Consider the following 23,454-nt stretch of genomic DNA (forward strand, 5'->3'; position numbering starts at 1 on the left):
GGTTAGCAGGGGTGTTAGAGCTGGGTTCTTTACTTTTAGAATGGTAAATGAGTAGAATAAGCTGCCAGAGTCTGTTGTGGGTGCTAGGACGGTGAGCGAGTTCAAGTCAAGGTATGATAGATACTGCGAGAATGTCGTATAGTTGTGAGGACATGACGTTTAGAACCTCCCTGGAGTTGCCCGTAATAATAATAATAATAATAATAATAATAACTGTATTCTTTACTTCTTTTCTCTGTATTGCTTTAAGTTTTATATGTATGTTCTGTCTTAAAAGTTTTTACAATGTTTTTTTTTGAACCGTAATATCCCTATGGTTATTGAGATGTTGCATGGAGGTATTCATCTGTGGGTATGTGTGTTGGTTTTCTGTAGATATAACTAAGTTCATTCCATTTGGAAATCTCCAGGAGAGCATGTCAAAAAAGGCTGATATCTGTTGTTTTCTAACAGCGAAGTTTATGCAGAGATGAATGTTGTTAAGATTATTATTATTATTCAGGGACTCCATGGAGTCACAAGACTCATCTTGGGAGGCCAACCCACCCTAGAAAACACAAAGTTTATCATAACACATCTTGAACTCATTCACTGTTTGTGCTTTCACAACTCTATCAAGCAATACATTCCATAGTTCACAGTTCAACCAACCTCCATGCAAAGAAATCAGTCTTCATCCTCTTGCTCATGACTTCCTTCTGCAACTGCCAGGGATGGCTCTTTCCCCTTGTTCCATCAACCCAAAGAACTCCTCAGTGTCAACTCTGTAACTACATCTCAACAGTTTAAATGTCTCAATCATATCACCTCTCCTCCTTCTATCCAACAAACCTTTCAGATCACATTTCCTCAGTCCATTATCATAACTAACATTGTACAGTCGCAACATCATCCTTGCTATCTGTCTCTGCACTCCTTCTAAGGTTAATTTCTCCCCTGCAAATCCTGGGGACCAAATCTGAGCACAACAGTCTAGATGTGGTCTGATCGGGGCTTTATACAATGGAATGACAACTTTTATCTCTGCTATTCAGAATCCTCCTCAGTATTGCAGCAACTTTCTGTTACCTGCACCACCTTTGCAATATATTCCCTGAATTTCAGGTTTCTATCAATCATCATCCCCAGATCCCTTGCATCCCCAACTTCCTTCAGTACAGTTCCTCCAACAGAGTATGCAGCGTCCCATTGGTGTATCCCAAACTTCAAGACTTTATATTTGGCTGAATTAAACTGATACCCCATTCATTTGTCCATTTTATTCAAATCCTCCTGAAGGGATAGCAAATCTGCACTACTAATAACTCTTCCCAGCTCCACATCATCTGCAAACAACTGAATATCTCCGTGCAATCTATTGACAATGTCATTGATACACACACACACACACACACACACACACACATATATATATATATATATAAGTTAAACAATACAGGTCCCAGTACTGAGCCCTGTGGGATCCCACTTGTAATCTTCTGCTTTCTTGATACTGCTCCCTCATATACAACTCTCTGATACCTATCAGGCAGCCTAATCCAGTTCACTAACCTCACATCCAAATCCATGTGCTGCAACTTAAATTTTAAGCTTATCATGTGACCCTGTCACCTTTATGAAATCATCTAAGGCGTATGTAGGGGGGGGGGAACTACAAATTATGTCACCTGCAATGCATAGATGATAGTGGTTGTGGTGAACAGAAACTACAGATCCTATTCTAAGGATCAAACATGACATCTGCCACTTCATGTTCCCAAGAAGCAAGGTAGTGGTGTTTCATTGAGTGATGGATATTATCTACTATCCAGAAATATACTAAAATTAAGAAGTTCTATTCTTCATCATCATCATCATCAAATTCCTGATATGTACCCTCAAGGGGTGTACAGGATATGATAGTACTACATGAAAAATTTACATCATTACTAACTTCCTATCTACAATTTTCCTCCAAATCAGTCTGTTACTTGTCAAGACTCAAACATTCAGATCTTATATTTCTATCGTCTAAGGCACTTTGTACCGTATCAATCACGTACCATATAACTGTAGCGTATTGAACAGCTTCCCTCTTGGCACCATGACATATGCCTTTTCCAGATCAACAAAACTTAAATACAGATCTTTGTTATATTCCCATGCTTTCTCAACTATTTGTAGTAAAGTGAAGATCTGATCCTGACAGCCTCTATTTGGCCTGAATCCAGCTTGTTCTTAACCCAGCTTTTCTTCCACAATTCTTCTCAACCGTTTCTCAAGTATACTTGCATAGATCTTGCCAGGAACACTCAGTAGGGAAATACCTCTGTAATTCTCACATTCAGTTTTATTTCCCTTTTTATATATGGGTACTATGAGAGCTCTACTCCAATCATTGAGAATTCATCCCTCTGTCCAGGCTTTCTGAACTATGCAATGCAGCCACTGTAACACTTTTATACCACCATACTTCAGCATTTCCGGGCAAATATCATCTACTCCTGCTGCCTTCCCACATTTCAAGCCTTTGATGGCTTTTTCTACTTCAAATATGGATATGTGTTCCTGACTGTATGCCTGGTCAGCGTTTTTACCACTGGGCTATCACTGCTTGTTTCGTTTAGCAATTTTTCGAAGTAATTACTCCATACTTCAAGGATATCTTTTTCTTCCGTTTTCATGTCACCTTTATCATCTCTAACTCCTTTTACAGCACTCTTTCCTCCATTTCTAAGCTTCTTCAACAACCTCCAGAATATCTTACCAACTTCTTGATATTTCTTTTCTATGCTCTGCCAAAGTCTTCCCATGACTTTTGTTTAGCTAGTTTTGCACAGTGTTTCGCTTTCTTACATTTGTCTCTGTATTCTCTAAGAGCAAAAGCTGACTCATTTGCCAGGAACTTTTGATATGCTTTCTTCTTTTTCTTCACTGCCTCTTTAACTTCCTGGAGTTCTGATTTTTCTATCCTTGCAGACAACCTCACCACATGCCTCTCTGGCTTCATTCATTCATTATTCTTTCTAATTTTCTGAACTAGATAAAGCAAAAATGCTTTTACTGAAAAAATAATAATAAAATGAAATAAAAACAGAAATTCATATATTAATTTTTAAAACATTTATGTACATTAGGATAGCAGAGATTCACCTGTTTAGGCATTATATTTTTGATATAAGATCCTGAAGATGAACTTTCAAATTCAAACTGTGGATCAACTGTGTCTAGCTCCAAGCAACCAGCTTCTTGCCTCCTTCTCCTTAATGTCCGAGAAATGTCTGTTAGTCCAATAATAGCTTTCTTAAGTTCAATAAATCTAATAAGCAGAAAAAATAAACAAAAAATGAAGATAAATTAAAATAAATTCAGTATTACTTTTTTTTTTAGCAAACATAATATTACCGCCATTTGTTAATTGTCACAAAATAATAAAACATAAGTATTATTATTATTATTAAGAGAGGCCTCTAGGGGAGTCAGAGACTCACTGAGGGAACCCATACTATTCACATCAACTGTTATATCTGTTCATGAATTCATTCACACTATTGAGGTCATGTTGGGATCAACATAAAAAAAGCAAGAGATTCGTAAGAAAAGAATGATGCGGACGGAATACCGTGTGCAAAAGGGTTATGTCCATTATGAAAATTATAAGCAGCAGGCCAGAACAGCCAAGTGTTTTCTTACACACACACACACACACACACACACACACACACACACACACACACACACACACACACAATTGGTTCATTTCTTACAAACACCTGCCTGAATAACATGAGCCTTCAAAAACAGTCTCAACATAGTATATGGATGTGTTATACCTGTTCTTAAATTCATTCACAGGTCAGCAATATGTCCTGGCAGGTTCTCAAAATAGTTCACACCAGGCATGAAGAATTCCTTCAGTTCCCTCAGATTTGATGGTGCTGGTGAGGTCTCATTAACAACATCTCAAAGATGCTGGAATGGGAGTGAAATCTGTTAAATAATGGGAAGGAGAGATTAATTCATTAAAGTACTTAATTTATATTAGTACCTTAATCAATCAATACATGACTGATATCTTATCCAATTAGAAATGTGTCACATGCAGGATAAATAGTGAATGAGTAGGAGTACTTGGTCAGCAGTGTTTAGGCATTATATGGTCCTCAATTTTCTGATAGCACTATCAGGAAAACAGACTATCATTCCATTGGCTTGTACTGTTGCCAAGTAAAATGGGTGTAGGATTTCAAGCTATTGTCATCAAACCAATCCTCCACATGAAATAGCAGGAACCAGAATTCATTAGTTCATGTGATCTTGAGCTAGTCCTCTAGTATCTAATGCTGAAATTTTTTTCATCCAACTTCACTACTGTTTACTCTATTGTTATATCCCATTCCATGTTCCTCATAAGTTATGTTGTATTGCATAGTCATCTGAATGAAAATGCAGTATGTTTACTGGATTTTATTATATTATATCTATCATCTGATTATCATTTTCATTGGCAGTTTTCTCTGCCACATTACTGATAGACTAGTAAAAGTATCTTAGGCTATTCTAACAAGCCTGTCTAACATCCATTATCATCCCTCATTCAAGATAACAGTTGCACATTACTAGTGGATCATCTAGTTCTAGTGTTGTGACTGAGGAATGTGTGTGTACACATGTGCCTTTACTTGAAAGTCAGTCTTTCAACACTCAGTGATTGCAAAATCACATCAGTCCACATCTGAATTTGTAAGTTTGTGCCTTAATATATCATAAGCATCCTCTTGAGTACAGCAGTCTCAATTATCCAACAAATGGTACTGAAAGGTAGTCAGATAAATAAAAATGTGACAATATAGAAATTGTGGACGAGGGATGAAACCTTGTTTATTAATATAGTAACTAGAGTTTATTAATACACTAGCTATAATTTTTGCAAGGCAGCATTTTATAGTTTAATCCAGTTTTATCACAGTTATACATCTGCTCCCCTGATACTTATTCATAAGACAACGAATTATTATTTTTTTAATTCAAGAAATTCATCAGAACTCTATTTTTCACCACAAATAGTGAGAGTGGTCTTTCATATAGAGAATTCTTTCTTTGCATGTAGGACAGCACTGTATAAGATTTATAGACTTCTCTGTCTTGAGAGAGAGAGAGACAGAGAGAGATTGTGTATATATAGTGCAATGCACAAAAGAAAAAGAAACGTGGATTGAATTAAATGGCAAAAAAAGTTTTATATGTAGAATTTTTGCCTATTGTATCACAGGCATCTTTGGTAATAAAAAAATGGAAGTACAAGAAAGATTGTACAATGCAGACACGTTGAATTTTGATAGAATACCATGGCCTTCCCTCTCTCTCTCCCCACCTCCAATGGACTGTTAGGGCTTCGGTTATAACACTATGCAGATCTATCTGAACTCCTGATAATTTTTTCTGTAATAAATCCTTATACTTTTGCTTCAATTTTTCATGCTGAAGATGCCTACAATACCAATATCATACATGAAAATAAAACTGTTCTCATAAGTAATTCATTTTTAATTTAGTTTGAGATTACTTGTCTCAATTATGAAACAATGTAACACATAATAACAACATTTTTTAATTTATCTCATTTATCCATTTAAATTTATTAAACAATGTCAAGATAGTAAAATCAATGATGTAAAACTTAATATGTATTTTATAATATTTTATGCTTTAAGGGTCAAAGCTGTATAACTGTTAGGAGACCCCAAGATAGCCTTTAAAGGAATGCGGAGAACCGACCAGGGCTTCTGACCTAATGTCCAATCCTCACCTTCTCGTGGTGCACCCTGTTGGGTATCTACTTGGATACTGAACAAATGAGAATGGGCTGCCAATTTGGGATTTAGCCAACCAAATTGTATTCTTATTGGTTAAACCTAAATAAAAAGTGATGGTACAACATGACAAAATTTCATGCTGGCTGGGGCGTAGCCCAGTTAAACAAGGCCCCCGTTGTTTTTGCCAGGGAACCAGGGCGAACAGCGAAAAGTCAGCTACTGGAACAAATCTGAAAACAAACCCCAACTCAGCATCACCAGAGTTAAAGATCAGTACTATCAACGTAAGAAGCCTGAATGGCAAAGAATTGGAGCTAGCTGAGGAATTAGATAAGTACCAGATCAAAATGATTGTGAGACATACAAAAATATTTTGGGAAAATTTGGAGAAAAGAGCAAAGCTAATAATAATGGCAAATATCTGTTGGATTTCTGCTCAGGACATGGACTGGTTATTACTAACATCATGTTCCAACATAAAGATGTGCACAAATTCACATGGAGAGAAGAGGCTAGGAATAAGAAAAGTCTCATTGACTATTTTATTGTTGATAGTGATGTTTTCTCCCTGGTGCAGGACACCAGAGTGTACAGGTGATTTGAAATTGGAAGTGATCACTATTTAGTCTTGAGCAGGATAAAACTGAAATTCATATTGAAAAGAATAACATGTAAGAAAGTTTTAAAGCGAATAAAAGTTGAGCAGCTCTCAGATGTGAACTATAGACTAAAATACACAAAGATTATTGAAGAAAAAATGAAAGAGTTTGAGAACATGAACCAAACTTTGGAGATTCATTGGCAAACCTTAAAGAAAACCCTGATTGATTCAGCCAGAGAGGCATGTGGTGAGGTTGTCTGAAAGGATAGAAAAATCAGAACTCCATGGTGGACACAGGAAGTTAAAGAGGCAGTGAAGGAGAAGAAGAAAGCATATCAAAAGTTCCTGTCAAATAAGTCAACTTGTGCTCTTAGAGAATACAGAGACAAATGTAAGAAAGCTAAACATTGTGTAAAACTAGTTAAACAAACGTCATGGGAGGACTTTGGCAAGAACATAGAAAATAAATATCAAGAAGGTGGTAAGATATTCTGGAGGTTGTTGAAGAAGCTTAGAAATGGAGGAAAGAGTGCTGTAAAAGGAGTTAGAGATGATAAAGGTGACATGAAAACTGGAGAAAAAGATATCCTTGAAGTATGGAGTAATTACTTTGAAAAACTGCTACATGAAACAAGCAGCGATGACAGCACAGTGGTAAAAAAACACTGACCAGGCATGCAGGCAGGAATACATATCCATACTTGAAGTAGAAAAAGCCATCAAAGGTTTGAAATGTGGAAAGGCAGCTGGAGTAGATGATATTCAATCAGAAATGCTGAAGTATGGTGGTATAAGAGTCTTACAGTGGCTGCACTGAATAGTTCAGAAAGCCTGGACAGAGGGATGAATTCCTGATGATTGGAGTAGAGCTCTCATAGTACCCATATATAAAAAGGGAAATAAAACTAAATGTGAGAATTACAGAGGTATTTCCTTACTGAGTGTTCCTGGCAAGATCTATGCAAGTATACTTGAGAAACAGTCGAGAAGAATTCTGGAAGAAAAGCTCGGCGAAGAACAAGCTGGATTCAGGCCAAACAGAGGCTGTCAGGATCAGATCATCACTTTACGACGAATAGTTGAGAAAGCATGGGAATATAACAAAGATCTGTATTTAAGTTTTATAGATCTGGAAAAGGCATATGACAAGGTACCAAGAGAGAAGCTATTCAATACACTACAGTTATATGGTGTGAATGGCGCATTATAATAAACAATACTTAGTCTTTATTTGAGTTGTAAGTCAGCAGTTAGAATTGAAGGAAGTACAGGAAGATGGTTTAATGTTAAATCGTGTGAGACAAGGATGTACATTATCCCCTCTGTTATTCATTATCTATATGGGTCACATTATGAAGGAAAGTGGTATTAAACATGATATCAAAATTGGAGATGTTAATGTCAGCTCTTTGCTTTATGCAGATGATGTTATACTTCTAAATAAATCTGCTACAAGTCTGCAAGATTCTCTGACTAAATTGAATAGCTGTTGTAATAGATATGGTATGAAGGTCAGCAATAAAAAGACAAAGACAATGAAAATAGGCAGAATCATTGAAAATGTCAACTGTGTTGTGAATGGAGAACCTGTGGAACAAGTATAACATTTCAGCTACTTAGGCACGATTTTTACTGAAGATGGTAAATTAAATATAGAAATAGACAACAGAATCAGCAAAGCTGGTATGGTGGGAAGTCAATTGAATAAATTCATATGGAATAAGAGAGAAATTAGTCGGAACACAAAATTAGCTGTATGCAAGACAGTGTTCAAACCAGTTTTAACTTTTGGATCTGAGAGCTGGGTCAGAAGTAAAACACTTGACCAAAGACTAGAGACTGCGGATATGAGAGTCCTGAGAAAGATTATAGACGTGAACAGATGGCATCAATGGCAATATGTATTAAAAATGAGGATATTAGGAAAGAACTTGACATTGTCAGCATCCAGGAATGTGTTAGCAGAGCTAATCTCAGGTGGTATGGTCACCTAAACACGATGGGCGAGGAAAGATTAGCAAAACAAGTGTTCTCTGCCAGGTTGGCAGCAAAACGACCCAGAGGAAGACCAAAATATAGGTGGATTGATATGGTACAAAGTGTCTTAGACGATAGAAATATAAGATCTGATAATGTTGGAGTCTTGATAAGTAACAGACTGATTTGGAGGAAAATTGTAGATACGAAGTTAGTAATGATATAATATAATTTTTTCCATGAAAAAATTATATCATATCCTGTACACCCCTTGTGGGTATATGGCAGGAATTTGATGATGATGACGATGATTATAGTATTTTATGCTCATACTATGCCAGGCTGGGAGTCAAAGAGATAGTATGTTGTTTTAAAGCTACACATCTTGCTGGAAAATCTACATTATGAAAATTCGGAAAATGCCAATTATTCCTATCAAGTCTGGCGCTGCATACATATGCTAATTGTGGCATCTGGGCAACAATTTTATGGTAAGTTATGCAAAGGCAAAAAAAAGCAAGTTCACAATGCATTTCAATTTTTTTTATGTATGGTTTCCACACATGAAAGGTTATTAGAACTATAGGACATTTGTATTGTGGGTGGGCTAAGTTTTTTTTATTCCCAATTTTATCAATGTTATATATTTTTTACAGTTTTTCATTTATTTTTTTACATACTCCAGAACTCTGTGTTAGAGACAAAACATGGAACTTTTTTTCAAGTTCCACTTCTAGCCTCCAATAAGCAGGGCAGTGGGCTCACACTGAGTGATGAAATTCATCTCCCACCTAAAGACAATTACAAATATCCATGCTAACGGCTGGATTCAAACTCACGACCTGGTGGTCGAAGAGTCAGTATGCTAACCACTTGGCCAGGCCAGCAAATTGGAAACATTCAGCTAAGGGAGACAACTCCGATAGTAAACAGTGGTCCTCCAGAATTTCTGGAGTTAGGCATGGGGCTGATAATCCCACTCTGGATCGTCAGCCCCAAGACAAATTACCATGTCACAAAATTTGAGAAACAATAACTGCTGAATGGACTAAATGAGATAAAATGCCAAATGTTTTAAAGATTTGAGAATTGGATCATGGAACATGCTTTCTCTTTACCAGTCTTGAGCCTTAAGAATGCTGTTGGAGCAGTTGGATAAATACAAGCTACATGTTTCTGCTATATACAAGAAATGAGATGAACAGGAGAGGGAATCAAAGAAAAGAAGAATCACATATATTCTAGAGCTTCCAAAAGAAAGATAATATGTTTGAAGCAGGCTTCAGTGTAAACAAGACAAGACAATAAAACATCTTATGGAGTTCAAAGCAAAATCACCTATTCTAGGTGATTTTGCTTTGAATTATAAATTCAAAGCAAAATTTTCTGGCATCATTATTTTAAATAATGATGCCAGAAAAGAGATCACTTTTATGATGATTTATATAAGATCTACAGGAATGCCCAAGAAGGAATATTAAAATTATCATAGGTGATTTGTATGTCAAGGTAGGCAAAGAGGATACATACATACATACATACATACAGATCAACCAATGGGAAATACAGCTTGCATAATGAGGCCAATGATAATGGGAACAGATTGATCAACTTTGCTTCTTCAAGAAACATGGTTATTAGTACTACAATGCTCAATCATAAAGACATTCATTGACCTGGAAGTCTCCTCACAGAAACACCTTTAACCAAACTGATCACTCTCCTAATAGATGCAAGACACTTGTCTAATATAATGGATGTCAAATCCTACAGAGGGGTAAATATTGACTCTGACAACTAGGGTGCTAGAGTCGCCAGAGAACCTGGCAGGGAATTTGAGCTGTCCTAAAAAAAGTGCTTTTTTAATTGGTGAATAGTCTGTTTTTCTACGTTTTTGTAGTGCTACATTGTTTTTCTGAATACAAGTGTCCGTCAGTGGTTGATTTAGAAGTTAGTTGTCGGCGTGATATTGTGTATTTTGGTTACTGAGAAGATGAGGTCAGAATCGGAAACATAACAGTGGAAAAAAAGACAAAGAAATATAAGTTTTCATTATTAGTTTTATTTGATTATTTAGTTTTATTTTATTTATACTTAGTACACTTAAATGTTTTGTTTGTAATCATTTGTACTTTTATATAGTAATACTCCCTTATACATATTTAGTTGCGACACTATTTTGAATATTGTAACAGCGGCAGTTACAATAGCAAATGGCATATCACCAAGTCCTCCCCCATTTAAGGACTCCATTTTGCGCAATATCATAGGGGATTTTGTAGCATGCAGGACTTGTGGAATGTATGCGTCCCGGGCGGTTGTATATGTGGCAGGTGAGAGAAGGGGGAATACATATGTGCACAAAATGCAGGCAATGGGAGGAACTTGGTGAATTAGAGAATACTAAAACTGACCTCGTTGAGTCAGAGATGGGAGATTCTCCACGTAGATAGATGAGTGGATAGAGGACGAGAGAAATATGAATAAAATAATGAGAGTGGGGAGTAAGGAAAGGTTGAATGATAGTGAAGTATTTAGAGATGGTCTGAATCGGGAGGATGAATGGCAAATGATAGTGGCTGACTTGCAGAGAGAGATAGATGAGCTGAAAGAGCAGGTGGAATGTTTAGGGAATGAGATGAGAAGGGTGAAAGAAGAGATTAGGCAAATGGAAGAGATGAATGCAAGGTGAATCAGAGCAGGAGTGAAAGAGAGTTATGGGAATGATAGAAGAGAGGGAATGAGAGAGAGTTATGGGAATGGCAGAAGAGGAGATAATAGGAACAGTATAAGAGAGGGAATGAGAAAGTGTTATGGGAATGATAGAAGAGAGAATAGGAACAGTAGAAGAGAGGGAATGAGAGAGAGAGAGAGAGAGAGAGAGTTATATTAATGATAGAAGAGGAGAGAATAGGAACAGTGGAAGAGAGGGAATGAAAGAAGAGAATGGAAACAGTAGGAGAGAGAGAATGAGAGGATTGCAAGAGATCACTAGAACCAGGGATAGAGTGATGTCAGGTAAGTAGGGGAACACAAAGAGAAAGTGTTAGGGGGGAGGGAGAGAGAGAGAGAGTGAGGGATGCATGTGAGCAATTGAGGAACAGGGTGGTAAGAGGTGTGTATGGGAGAACTCAATGATCCGTGGTGTTCAAGATAAGATGCGTGAGGAGTATTTGCCTGGAGGATCGATAGAAAGTGTGGCTATGGCAATTAAGAGGGGTGAAAGAGTGGATGAGATGATTTGACAGTAGGAACAAATGACTTGACAAGTAATGTAAATTGGGATGCGAGAGATATGAGATTCTTGCTTGAGGTTGTGCAAAAGAAGACACAGAGAGGAAAGATAGTGTGTGTGTGTGTGTGTGTGTTGCCTAAGTATGATAGTGAAGAGCTGAGCAGAAGAGCAGTAATATTGAATAATATAATAGCCGGAATGTGTCAAAAGAGAGTACTGTAATATGTGGATGCTTGGAGTGTTTGAGGACAGAGAGGAATTGTATGCGAGAGACCACTTGTATTTGAATGAGGACGGACGTTCGGTAGATGAGGGTAATGTTATCTGTGAGAGTCAACATGGATTTGTGAAGGAGCACTCATGTTTTAGTAATATGCTAGCCTTTTATAATAAAGTTACAAGAGCAGTAGATGAGGAAAAGGCATATACTGCCATTTTCTTGGATTTAGCGAAGGCATTTGACAGGGTGCCACATGATAAGCTGATATTTAAGTTGCAGCACATGGGTCTGGATGTCAGGTTGGTCAACTGGATTCAGGATTGGCTGTCCGATAGGTATCAGAGAGTTGTGTATGGTGGGGCAGTTTCAAGGGGGCAGAGGGTTACAAGTGGGGGTCCCACAGGGCTCAGTACTGGGACCTATATTGTTTAACCTTTATATCAATGACATTGTCAGTGGATTGCAAGGGGATAGTCAGTTGTTTGCGGATGATGTGAAGCTGGGAAGGATTATTAGTAATAGTGCAGATGTGGTAGCCCTGCAAGAGGATTTGAATAAGCTAGACAGATATGCAAATGAATGGGAGTGTCAGTTTAATGCAGCAAAATGTAAGGTCTTGAGGTTTGGGATACATCGATGAGACGCTGCACACTCTATTGGAGGAGCTATACTGGAGGAAGTAGGGGAGATAAGAGATCTGGGGTTGATGATTGATAGAAACCTGAAATTTAGGGAACATACTACAAAGGTGGTGAAGGTAACACAGAAGATTGCTGCAATAATGAGGACACTAAACAGCAGAGATAAAAGAGTTATCATTCAGTTGTATAAGACCCTAATCAGACCACACTTGGACTATTGTTCTCAGATTTGGTCCCCAGGATTTGAAGGGGATAAATTAACTGTGGAAAGGGTACAAAGATGGATAACAAAGATGGTTTCAGGACTGTACAATATTAGTTATGAGGATTGGCTGAAGGAATGTGGACTGCAGAGTTTGGTGGATAGAAGAAGGAGGAGATGTGATATGATTGAGACTTTTAAGCTGTTGAGAGGTGATTACAGGGTTGATACTGGGGAGTTCTTTAGCTTGGTTGAACAGCATGAAGGAACAGAGTGATGACAAGGGGCCATCCCCGGAAGTTATGAAAGGAAACTGTGAGCAAGAGCGTGAGGAGTGTTTTTTTTGCATGGAGGGTGATTGAACCATGGAATGCATTGCCTGATAGAGTAGTGAGAGCGAGAACAGTCAGTGAGTTTAAGTGGTATGATAGACTTTGTGTTTTCTAAGAGGGACCTCCCTCGATGAGTTTTGATAGACTGTGTTTCCCAGGAAGGACCTCCCGCGATGAGTCTTTTGACTCCGTGGAGGCCTGAATAGTAATAATAATAATAATAATAATAATTTAGTTATATCAAAGATTAGAAGCAGAATCTCAAATGCAAGGAAAATGTATGGATCCTATACAAGAAAGTTTAATAATACAAGACTGAAGGAATCAGAAATTAAAGCCAGATATGGTGAAAAAATTAATGAAAGCCTGTCTAACTGATAATGAGAATGTTAATAGCATTTAGGAAACTCTTAAGGATCATAATGGCAACAGCAGATATGGTATTAAAAAAAAGTAGGTAGAGCTGAATTTAATTATTAGTTCAATGTAGATTGTGAATGTGTGACTTTAGCGAAAAAAATGAGGCACATAGGTAAATGCAGTAATGGAACCATAGGTAAAGCTGTAGAGAAATATCATATGGCCAGAAAGGAAGAAAAAAAAGAGTATATAAGAAGTATATAAGAATAGAAAGAAGAAATATGAAGCCAAACTTAAGGAATTGGATCATCTCTGAAGCACAAATGAAAGTAGGACCTTCTATCAATAGTTAAATAGAAGCCAGAAAGACTTCCAGCCTAGAACAACGTTATGTAGGGATAATGATACTAGAAAGATGTGTAGAGCATTTTGATGAACTATTGAATACTTGATTAGTTGGATGACATGGATAAAAAAAGAGCCAAACAGAAGATTTAGAAGCAGCTGAACTAATACCAACAATTGCTGAAGTGGACAGACATGATACAAGCAGAATTAATTAAAATGCAGGTACAGAATATTTCAAGCATCTGTTTTAACTTATAACCAAAATCTAGATTAATGAAACAATCATGTGGACAAGTCAAATCTGAGTGTCATAAGAAAGGCGAAAGGTGTCCATAAGAAATAAGAAAGGTGATGTAATGATCTTCTCTAACTACACAGAATCAATTTATTATGTACTACCTATAAAATTTTCTTCAACATTCTATTTAAGAGACTTTACCGCTATGTAGAGAATGTTATTGGCAATAATCATTGTGGATTCCATCAAGGAAGATCAACAAATGACCAGAATTCCATTATACACCAAATAATTGAAAAATGCAATGAATCTGCATTTGAGAAATGAAATTAAATGAAAACTGAAATGAGGAATATGTGGAGTGATTTGAGACATTTAGTAGAAATTAATGAAAGTGTGCAAAAGAATAGAATGAAAGAAAAAAGGGTAAAAGAGATGATGAGTGACTTCAGGATAGCAGTGTATGGAGATTCCATAGTTAGAGAATTAGATAATGAGAGAATCCATAAGGTCTGCTATCCAGGAGGGAGAATGAACAGGGTAATTCAGATATTGGACATGAGGAAGAAATGATCAAGAAATGATCAGGGTGGTCGTGGGGACAAATGATTTAAGTGGATATAAGAAGTAAGTAAGGGCAAATATCAGGAGGTTATTGAAAAGAGTGAAAGAAAACCATGTAGGGGGAAAGGTTGTCAGTGTGTTGCCAAGGTATGACAACGATGAGTTGAGACAGAGAGCTGGAATCATGAATGGTATACTAGCGGAGCTGTGTAAGGAGAAGAGAATACAGTTTGTGGATGTATGGCATGTGTTTGAGAGAAGAATGGAATTATACAGATGTGATAGGTTGCATTTAAATGGTTTTGGAATGAGTGTACTGGAGAAAGTCTTGCTAAATGGAAGTACAGTGTGTGCTGCATGCAAGAGATCAAAAGTAAGAGATGAAGTGAATGAGAAGGAGAGTGGTATTGAAGAAACAGGAGTGCTTGGCAGTGGAAACGATGGAGAGAAGAGAGGACAGGAATGCAAGAGGAACAGGGAAATGGGAGAGGGGAGAGTCCAGGTGGACAGGAAGACATGGCATAGGGAGAGTGGATGTTGAAAGTAGCAGTGAATGAGTGTATGAAGATGTGGGTGGGGAAGTTGAGACTGAGCAGATATATGTGGTTAGTGGTGATAAAGATGATCGGGCAAGGGCAGGTGTAGTGGGGAAATCACAACTAACCAGTTATGATTTCCCCACAACTGGTTAGTTGTGATTGACTAGTTTGGGTAGGACTGGTTATAGACCCAAAAATGAAGTATCAGAAATAAGGGAGATGAAATGATTTCAGTGATTGAGTTTATTTGCCCCAAAATCATTGGAATAAGTGAAACATGGTTGAATGAAAATGATATCGTAATGGGAATAGAAATGGAATTTTTCATAAGGATAGAAAGGGCAAAAAGGGAGAGGAGTGCTGCTGATGATAGCAGGGAAATTAAATCCACATAAGGTAGACATGAAAGAGGGAAATAGTGGCAGTAGTTATGAGGCAGTGTGGTGTAACGTGGAAGTTGATAGGAAGACATATTTAGTTGGATGTTGATATAGGCCAGGGAATGTGGAGGCTGCTGATGAAGAAATGTATAAACAACTTGGATAAGTGAACAAAGGAAGGGTAGTTATTATGGGCGATTTTAATTCTAGCAGTATAGATTGGAATGAAGAAAGAGCATTTGGGAATAAGAAAAATGAATTTCTTGAGAGATACTATCTCAAGCAACATGTAAAGGAGGGTGGTACACAAGGATCAAGAGTTTTAGATCTGATCATATCATCAGAGAATGTAATTGTGAGTGGGGTTTCACACTTTCCTACAATTGGTGAGAGTGATCATGGAGTGATCACCAGGGTTGTGGCCAGCCATATGGGGATTTCTATGAGGAAAGGATATATGTGAAATTATAAGACTGGTGATTATGACAAGCTTAGGAGACTGCTTGGAGCTATAGCATGGAATGAGTTGAGTGGTAAGGAAATAAATGCTGCTTTGGAACTGACAAAGAAATACATAACAGCATCAATGTTGCAGAAATACATAAGAAAAAAGAAATGCATTTTTCTTATTCTGAAGGTCAAAAGGGTGAATAAGGTAGGTGTAAAATAAACGAATGAGGGGCTTAAGCAAGAAATCTGGAGGAAGAAGATACTCTGGAGGCAGTACAAGATGAATAATGATAATAATCAGTTTCATGAAGAGCATAAAGAACGAGTCAGGAGAGTGACTCAGTAAGGAAAACGAAAGTGCAGTATGAGCAGACATTGGCAAATCAGGCAAAGAAAAACACTAGAGTTTTTTTGTTTTTTTTAAGATATGTGGCAAGTAGAAGAAAGAATGATCACGGTAAGATGATGTTAATGGATGAAAATGGTAGAATGATAACTGCTGCAGAAGACATTGTTGAGGTATTCAGTGATCAATTTATAAGGTGTTTCATCCTCATCAGGGTGGAATCATGAGGAACTTAAGTGTAGAGGACATAAGAAAGAATGGCTTAATTGTGAGGTAGCAGGAGGTATTCGAGGAAATAACCTTGATGTCAACAAGGCGATAGGATTTGATGACACATCACCATGTATCTTAAGGGACTGTTCCAGGGAATTGGCAGTAGCATTGGCATGTTTGTTTAATAAGTCTTACAACAGGATAGGTTCCAAGGGAGTGGAAAGAAGGTAAAATCGTTCCACTGCATAAAAGTGGTGATAACGCTGCGGCTTCAAATTATAGGTCAATATGTATCTCTGGAGCTGTGGTGAAGGTACTAGAGATTGGTGAGAAGTAGGATACATAACTGGTTGAAAACAGTAGTATTCTTTGTGGTTATCAGCATGGATTTGTTAAGGGAGATCATGTTTTACTGACTTACTTATGTACTATAACAAGGTGACAAATACCTTGGATAGGGGAAATGCATATACAGTGGCGTACTTGGATTTTGCAAAAGCTTTTGATAATCTCCCACCCAACAAACTATTAAATAAATTGAAACAGATGGGATTAGATCACTAACATGATGTCAGATAGGTATCAGAAAGTTATATATGATGGTGCAGTATCTCGTAAGAGAAAGGTCACTAATGGTGTACCACAAAGGTCAGTTTTGGGACCATTGTTGTTCAATTTGTATATTAATGATATTGGGATGGGTTTAATTAGTGATATGTAGCTGTTTGCAGATGATGCAAAATTGTGGAGAGTAATGCAGTCAAGCAGATGTTATGCCTTACAGGTGCACTTGAATAGATTGCATGAAGGGGCAAGTAAGTGAAGCTATCCGTTCAATGTTGCAAAGTGTAAGATTTTGAAATTTGGTAGCAACGATGGGATGTGAAGTATACTCTTGGTGGGGAAACTTTAAATGAGGTAGAGGAAATGAGAGATGTGGGAGTGGTGGTGGTGGACAAGGACTTGAAATTCTTGGGCCACATTGCACAAGTTGTGAAGACATCACATCGAATAATGGCAATGATGCAGAGGACCCTGACATGCAGAAATAAAGAGGTTATGATGCCATTGTATAAGGCCTTGATCAGGCCTCATATGGATTATTGTGCACAGATCTGGTTTCCAGATTTTCATGGTGACAAGGATATGTTGGAAAGGGTCCAGAGAAGATTCACAAAGGATGTCAGTTATCTTTGGAATGTGGAGTATGGGGGGGGGGATATGATTGAGACATATAAGCTAGTCAGGGGTTGTTATCAGGTTGACATTGAAGAGATTTTTCATAGAATGAGAGGGGGGGAAGGGGAGTGGAACAAGAAGCCATCGCTGGAAACTATAAAGAGAGTGTGAGCAGAGGAGGGAGGAGCAAGTTCTTTGCATGGAGAGTGGTTGGTGACTGGAATACGTTGTTCAAGCGTGTTGTGAATGTGGACACATTGAATCATTTTAAGGCACGGTTGAATGAGCATTATGTGCAATAGTGTGTACCTCCCACGATGAGTCTCTGACTCCATAGAGGTTGGATGTTAATAATAATAATAATTTGGAACTGAAACATCAACTCTTCATAAATTTTAGATATGCATATGACAGCATAAACAGATCTGATTTATTTATTGCAATGGAGGAATTATAGATACCATGGAAATTTGTTGCCTTTATTAAAGATGATTGAGAAACACTCATTGTCAGATTAAAATTCAAAACATGTTATCTAATCCAATACATATATAGAAAATGGTGTTTGAAAAGGGGATACCTTAGCTTGCTTACTGCTTAATATAGTACCTGAAAAGGTTCTCAGAGATGTTAGTATTAATACAAGGGGAACTGTCTTCTTACAAATTGATACAAATTCTGGCATATGCAGATGATATCAGTATTATAAGGAAGGACACAAAAAGCAATGAAAGAAACTTTTATCAGTTTAGAAAAGGCAGCAATGAAGATGCATCAGTATATTAACCAAGAAAAAACAAAATACCTGCTAGTAACTAGAATAATTTGTGATGATGATGATGCTTTTCAAATTGGAACTGGTTCCTATAAATTTGAAACTGCACACAGTTTTATATACTTGGGATCAGATAATAATTGTAAAAATGATATCAGTGTTGAGATTCAGAAACATTCTTTCTGCACGTGGATGTTTCTATGGACTTAGGAAACACTTAGTCACATCTGGCCTAAAAAAAAAAAGTGAAGTGTACAGATTGTTTAATGAGCCCAAGATTATTACGCACATTAAAATCAATAGATTAAGTTGAGCAGGACATAATGATATAATATAATATACATGGATAATAATAGAGTAGTTGAGAAAATGTTCAATGCTAGGCTAGAAGGAAAAAGGAAAATTGGAGGACCTAACTTGAGATTGGAAGGTTATTAAGGCTCTGGGAGTCAAAAATTTAAGGAACTTAGTAAGGCTGGCAGAAGTTTCTGAAGAAGGACCCTGGCCTTCTTCATAAACTTTGAGCCAATGATTATACCACGCTTCTGAAAGAATAAATACAGGAAACTCAACAAAACTTAGCATTAACCAAAAACAAAAGCTAAACACTAAGTCATTAGTTACTGACTCAAATCTGAGATACTGATATCAAATTCATTAGTAACAACATGGCAGCCATTTTTTCACCAAATAAAGCAAGTCTCACAGCCAAAATTGACAGGTTCAAACAACAATAAGCAAAGAGCCATGATTCCCAGAGATTACATCCCACTATGTGATTAACTTCTCAGTACATCTTAAATAAAGATGAACAGACATCATTAAATAAAGAATCTGGTTTTATGGGTTTGTGAGGGTCACAGAAAACCTCAAAGTCACACTGAAAAAGACAATCACTTTCTTTAAGAATGTTACCACAAGGAAAACAACTCAGTATTTGAAAGCCAAGAAGACATCTAGATAACAAAAGTTGAACACAATGAAACAAAAGCTCTTGATTGCAAACCTACATTTTTTTATGACAATCCCATCCATGAAAGGAGATAAGCTTACAGCACATAAAGTATTGAAAATGAGTTTAGTGTTATTTAAGCTGGGGAACTCTGCACCTGAGAGAAAACATGATATTTTATAGGCTGCTTCAAGCCTCCAATATGCAGAACAGAGGTTTCATGTTGAGAGATTTCATTTACCACTGATGATATTCATAAACATCTACAATGATGGGATTTAAATCCACTGCTTGTAGGGGAGAGAGTGGAGATATTATCCACAATCTACAGAAAAAATTACTTTATTAGTTGCTGACATTAACAAATATCAGCTTATTGAATATGACTCAACAAAATCATTAAAAAAAAAAATCATAGAATTACTAGAATAATTATTTTTACTCTCATGGTACAATTCAAGCTTTGATATTCTGGCAATGCTGCCACCTATCATCCATGCTGTTATGGTATATTTACTGTCTTATTTTTTTATTAAATCCCTCAATGTCTGATTCAATATCATTTGTTTGGAAATATTTTATTAAAAACTCAATTACTGAGTCATGGCTGTTCACACTCAGTGTTTAAACAATCATTTGAAGCAAGAACTGCTATTATTCAACACCGAAAAGCATTCTGCCAATTTCCACTGAATCAGAAGGAGCTTTTTCTGCAGGAGGTTTATTTATAACGAAGTTGGAACTCATATAGATGAAAGCAGTATTGATTGCTTATGTTTTATAAGAAATTATTTTTTTTAAAAAAAATGACTAAATCTCTTAAGATAAAATAATAAAATTAAATTTTTAATGATTTTTTTTTGCAGTGCTGAATATTTTGAAATAAAATGTTAAAATTATTTTTTCAATGATGTTTCTTTTCTATTGTAATTTGCAAATATACTGAATTATAATTAAAGAAATATAATATTTTACTGTTTTATATGTTCTCTGATCATGAATAGCATAACAAGATATGCTTAAAAAATAATAACTGCCATTGATGAATACAGTTCAAGTATTATAATGTATAAAATAGTCATTTAGATAGTCATAAGTAATTAATTATACCATTTCTAAAATGGTATCTTATCACCAAATAATTAAAAAAATTGCTGTTCTCTTAATATAAGTTTCCTAGAAATCCTGGCAATTAGCTTATTTTCCTGGGATATGCAGAATGCTGAATACAAAGAGAAACTAATATTAAGGTTTGACTCTGCACTAAAATTTGATAAAACAGAAAATTTAACAAGTCATCATTAATTATCTTAAGAAGAAATGATGCCACAGGATCTCTAAAATGTCTTCCATTCTTTTCTTAAACGATTCCAAGATTCTCCAGGCAATTCTTTCAAGATCATAAAACTAACTTCTTTTGTTACAACAGAAAAGGTTTTGAACAAAATGCACTTTTCTGCTGTTTTCCTAAAGGCTTAAACAGCAATTGCTAAGTATTTTAGGACTCCAGCTCCAATATTCCAATTGCTACAAATGTGCCAACAGAAAGAATTATCTGAAGTTGCCAGTTGCCAGAAAGCCCGGATAAATGCGAGGGTTGATGTCAGGAAGGGCATCTGGTCGGAAAACTTCAGTGCCAACTCAAACTATGATTATGAGTCGAAGAGAAAATGATATAAGGGCTATAGCCTTCTGAGGGGATGGTGCAGAACATCAATAGAATGGAAGTGACGGAGGCCATGAAGAGGATGAGTGGAAAAGCGGTGGGTCCCAACAGAATTCCAGTGGAGGCATGGAAGGCACTGGGGGAAGAGGGAATTGACCTGCTGTGGGACCTGTTCATGAAAGTTTGCCAACAGGAAAATATACCCGAGGAATGTAGGGAGAGTACTCTTGTTCCCATCTACAAGGGTAAAGGGGGTGCACAAGACTGTAAAAATTACAGAGGAATAAAGTTGATGTCCCACACAATGAAGATCCTAGAAAGGGTTCTTGATGGTAGATTGAGGGAGGAGGTGGAGATTGCAAAGGAACAATTTGGCTTCATGCCTGGTAGATCAACAACAGATGCTATCTTTTGGGTTACGACAGATGATGGAAAAATATCGAGAGAAACAAAGGGAGCTACATGTGGTATTTATTGATCTGGAGAAAGCATACGATAGAGTGCCAAGGCAAGAAGTCTGGAAGTGTCTGAGGGAGAAGAAGGTGCCGGAGAAATATGTCAGGTTGGTGCGGGAAATGTACAGAAATGTGAAGACAAGTGTTCGGACCTGTTTGGGACAGACAGAAAGTTTTCAAGTAACAGTTGGCTTGCATCAAGGGTCACCATTAAGTCCGTTTCTGTTTAATATTGTGATGGAGGTGGTAACAGAGGAGGTGAGAGAAGATGCGCCTTGGACAATGTTGTATGCAGATGACATCTTGCTGTGTGTAGATTCAAGAGAAGAAGCAGGAACTAAACTGGAAAGATGGAGAAAAGTACTGGAAGAGAGCAGTATGAGACTGAGCAGAAGTAAGACAGAGTATATGTGTTGCGCAGTGGGTGGCGGCAGCCAGGAGACAGATCTGGAGCTGGAAGGAAATGTCATCAGGAAGGTGAGAGACTTTAGATACTTAGGTTCAATAGTGGAAGAAGATGGAGGAGCTGAGAAGGAAGTGGGATGCAGGATACAAGCAGGTTGGAGGAACTGGAGGGAGATGGCTGGAGTGTTATGCGATAAGAGGGTGCCGATCAATCCGAAAGGCAAACTTTATAGGACAGTAGTGAGGCCAGCTATGACATATGCTATAGAAACTGTAGCCCTGAGGAAAAATAACATCAGCAGGATTGAGGTAGCAGAGATGAGAATGCTTAGATGGATGTGCGGTGTGACCAGAAAGGATCGTCTGAGAAATGACTATGTCAGGGGAACAGTGAAAGTTACGAATTTAGGAGCAAAAATACAGGAGGCAAGGTTGAGATGGTTTGGTCATGTAATGAGGAGGGAGGACGAATATGTGGGAAGAAGGGTCATGCAGATGGATGTGCAAGGAAGGCGGAAGCGTGGGCGGCCAAAGAAGAGATGGAGGGAGCTGGTAGAAGAGGACTTGAAGATGAAGAACTTGGATGTGGTGACAGCCCAAGACAGGAAGGTGTGGAGGAGACTCATTACAAATAGTGACCCCACTTAAGTGGGAGAAGCTGCAGAAGAAGAAGAAGAAGATCCCAACAAGTACAGTTTTTCCAACCCTAGTGGAAAAAACTGTACTTTTTGTTTTCCTTGCCATATTAATCACCTTTCATGTTGGTCATGAACATTTTTCTTCATATTCCTTCCACAATGCTTTTTTTTATTTTTTTTGCAGATCCTACTTTATATTGCTATCAGGGGCGAATCTTCCAGGTGTACGGTGCTCATCCACAAAATATCAGTATCACCGATATTATATTTTTGCATTTATTCCCGTTAAAGACTCCCCTAATTGTTTGCAGACTTTGCATGATTCTAATATACTAATGCTTCATTGTCCTCTTCACATGGGTAATAAAGCATTAGTGTTTCATGAAGAGGGCACTTTTCGACGTGTAAACATTGCATCACATTCGCATTAATAGCCAGGCTGTGCTTTCAAAATGCAACACCTTTGGGCCCTTCAAAAAGATGTAAAGAGGGTGCAGCGAGTCAAATTCTTAGCATTTTAGTATTTTTAAACCGCTGAGAAGGCGAGGTTGGGTGAGCTAACATTTTGAGCTCACCCAGCACCTAGCGGCTGTGATTGGTTATTGTGTCAACCAATCCAATTGAATGTTGTCACTTGTCATGAGTTGAGCGCTTTCTGTATCTGATGGCTGTATTACAAACAGCTGTTACACATGTTTTCTGGAACTGAAAATTTGAAAGTGGATGTTAGGAGAAAAATGATAACTGTCTTTTCTTTTGCTTAGGCAGTATGGCATCTGTTGAGGTTGCAAAGTTTTTTAACAGTATAGAGACATTTTTATTCTAGTCTTTGGAAACAACAGACAGTAAAAAATCTATTCCTGAATAATCTTGTTATTGTTGATCTACAACAAAATACCAGCATATGCGAGAATGATAAGACAGAAGAACCGCTGATACTAAA

General features: G+C 37.3%; 1 protein-coding gene across 5 annotated transcripts in view; it reads right to left on the reverse strand.

Annotated features, from left to right (window-relative positions):
- Positions 1-23,454, reverse strand: part of LOC150098127 (DIS3-like exonuclease 1) — a 412,479-nt gene that overhangs the window by 79,795 nt on the left and 309,230 nt on the right. For all 5 annotated transcript variants that reach the window (XM_090406105.1, XM_090406104.1, XM_090406103.1 and 2 more), the window contains one exon: positions 3,133-3,298. In XM_090406105.1, coding sequence (XP_090262231.1) covers positions 3,133-3,298 — 166 coding nt within the window. The remainder of the gene's footprint in view (positions 1-3,132; positions 3,299-23,454) is intronic.

Source organism: Typopeltis vanoorti, chromosome 16, assembly GCF_054136105.1.
Source record: "Typopeltis vanoorti isolate ZY-2024b chromosome 16, IOZ_Tvanoo_1.0, whole genome shotgun sequence".
NCBI lineage: Eukaryota > Metazoa > Arthropoda > Arachnida > Uropygi > Thelyphonidae > Typopeltis > Typopeltis vanoorti.